The following is a 2,396-nucleotide window of genomic DNA, read 5'->3' on the forward strand; positions in this document are numbered from 1 at the left end:
CAATGGGCTCCCTTCTGAGTAAGGTAAATAACGCTGTTTTCAAACCCCTCTAGGCATGGCTCTTCCCACCCAGAGGAGGGCATCGGCTGCTCCAGGGATCTGGAGAGGAAGAGGCAGGCGGTTGGAGCAGGCTGGGAAAGACGCTGCGCCTTTAACTTGGGAAGAGAAGGGGCTGGCCTGCGCTGGGCTCCCTCCCAGTCCCGATCCCGCCTCTCCCAAAGATAAACCAGCGGCTTTTCCAGCCGTGACTCAGACCGCCTGTCAGTGAGCAGCAGCAGCGCAGAGGAGGGGAAAGGCCAGGCCAGCAGCTCTCGCTCTCCGTCTGTCTGACTGTCTGTCACCGTCCTTGCCCTTCGCAGGCCCCGCCGCTTCTGCAGCAGCGCCATGGAGACCCCCGGCCAGAAGCGCACCACCCGGAGCGGGGCCGGCTCCACGCCGCTCTCGCCGGCCCGCATCACCCGCCTGCAGGAGAAGGAGGACCTGCAGGAGCTGAACGACCGCCTGGCCATCTACATCGACAAGGTGCGCTCCCTGGAGTCGGAGAACGCCGGGCTCCGGCTGCGCATCACCGAGTCGGAGGAGGAGGTCAGCCGCGAGGTCACCGGCATCAAGGCGGCCTACGAGGCCGAGCTGGCCGACGCCCGCAAGACCCTGGACTCGGTGGCCAAGGAGCGGGCCCGCCTGCAGCTGGAGCTCAGCAAGGTCCGAGAGGAGTTCAAGGAGCTGAAGGCCAGGTGAGGCTGGGCTGGGGGCTTCTCCTGGGGCCGTTTCCCCCTTTGGGACACTCTCCTGGCTGGGACGCTGCCCAGAGGCTGCAGGAAGCCTGGCAGCTGGAGCCTGGCGGAGGTGGCGAGGCTGGTTCTGGACAGGGAGCAGAGGCACTTGGGAGTTGGCAGGCAGGCAAGGGGAGGTGCCAGCCTCCGCCTGGAGAGCTGCGGACTCATTGAGAGGTAGAGCAGCACACCAGGGGCCAGGACAGGTCTGTCCCCCCCCCCCACGCCTCTCCGTTTCCTTGCTTTGGTTCTGGTCCGCGGGTGGCACTGCTGCGTTCTTGGCCGGTGCCTGCAACAATCCCGGCTGGGGTGGCGGTCCAGTCCAACGGCTGTTGGCAGGCTGCCAGGGCTGGAAGTGGGGTGTGGGTTCCTGGGTCCCGTGTCCTCCCTGCCACCCATCAGAACTCTCCTGGAGTCTGTGGCTGCCCCAGTTTGGGAATTCTTTGAGCCGTGTCCTGGGAAAACCTTTCCGAAGCCGGAGGCGGGCCCTGAGCTGGGCAGCCGCCATCTCGGCAGATCACGAGACCACCCACTGTGCCACGGTCCTCCTTCCGTGGCCCCCCCGTTTGGGAGATGTCTTTTTAAGCTTGCGTGCATCAGCCCCCCCACCCCCCGCCCCCAGTGGCAGCTGATTTCGCCCTTCCTCTGGACTGGCTTCAGCCAGCACAGCCGCTCTGCTCCCTGCAGCCAGGAGGGTCACCCGAATGGTTTGCCACCAGCACCCCGAGCCTCCCTGCGTGGGCCACGGCTCAAGCTGGGGAGGGGGCTGTGCTGGCGGCAAATGGTGGGGACGAGCCCGGCTGTTCTGAGCGGGGAAGGGGAGTGATTCTGTGCCTGTTGGATCTGTTTACCGACTCCGCGTGGGGCTCAGGCGTGTTCAGGAGTCCTCCTCTGCTGGGGCTTCTGCTTCCTGCCGGCTCCAGGCCGGCCTGCCCAGACCTTTGGGCTTCTCAGATGTGTCTCGTGTGCACAGCTGCTTCTGGCCCAGCGGTACTGCCTTGCCTGGCGGAGTGGGGGAGCCCCTTTCTGGGCAGGATGGAAGCGGGTTGGGTGTGTGTCCTCCTTGTCCCCGTAAGGGTGAGCCCCACTTCTTCCAGGGTGTGGTGGGGAGTCGCCCTGCCTCTCCGTCCCTCCCTCCCTCCCACGTTTCTGCAACTGGAATAAATTATGTGCTTCGGGCCGGTGACGTCACGGGCTGGAATGGCTGCATGTTGGCGGAGTGTTTGTGGTGAGCCCAGCGGGGGGAGCCGTCCCACCCTGGCGGTTCTTGGTTGTGTGCCGGAGAGGGAAGGTTGAGACGGAGGCGCAGTGTGCTCTGAGGGGGGCGGCCAGGGCTGCGGGAGTGGGAACCCCTCAGAGAGGATCTGCCCCCAGCCACCTTGTCTCCTCCTCTTGTTTCACAGTGTTGTGTGGAGTGTCTTTGTGAGCTCTTGGGGCTTGGTTTTGCTCTTCCTCCATGGGGACTAGACACTTGGGTCCTCTTCTTAGCCCCTCTTTTCCAGTCCAGCGCAGTGGGGGCGGGTGGAAGAACAGTGGTGTCTGCTGCCTGAGGCGGCTGTTCCAGGGGGCCTCTTGAGTGGGCCGGCCCCACTTGCTTTGTTCCAGCTGGGTGGCTCTTATATC

General features: G+C 64.8%; 1 protein-coding gene across 1 annotated transcript in view; it reads left to right on the forward strand.

Moving 5' to 3' along the window:
* The first annotated feature begins 251 nt into the window (after nucleotides 1-251).
* The window catches only part of LMNA (lamin A/C), a 35,773-nt gene continuing 33,628 nt past the window's right edge, over nucleotides 252-2,396 (forward strand). Inside the window, exon 1 of the mRNA XM_066610426.1 lies at nucleotides 252-734. Coding sequence (XP_066466523.1) covers nucleotides 385-734 — 350 coding nt within the window. The 5' untranslated portion in view covers nucleotides 252-384. The remainder of the gene's footprint in view (nucleotides 735-2,396) is intronic.

Source organism: Tiliqua scincoides, chromosome 15 (genome assembly GCF_035046505.1).
Source record: "Tiliqua scincoides isolate rTilSci1 chromosome 15, rTilSci1.hap2, whole genome shotgun sequence".
Lineage (NCBI taxonomy): Eukaryota > Metazoa > Chordata > Lepidosauria > Squamata > Scincidae > Tiliqua > Tiliqua scincoides.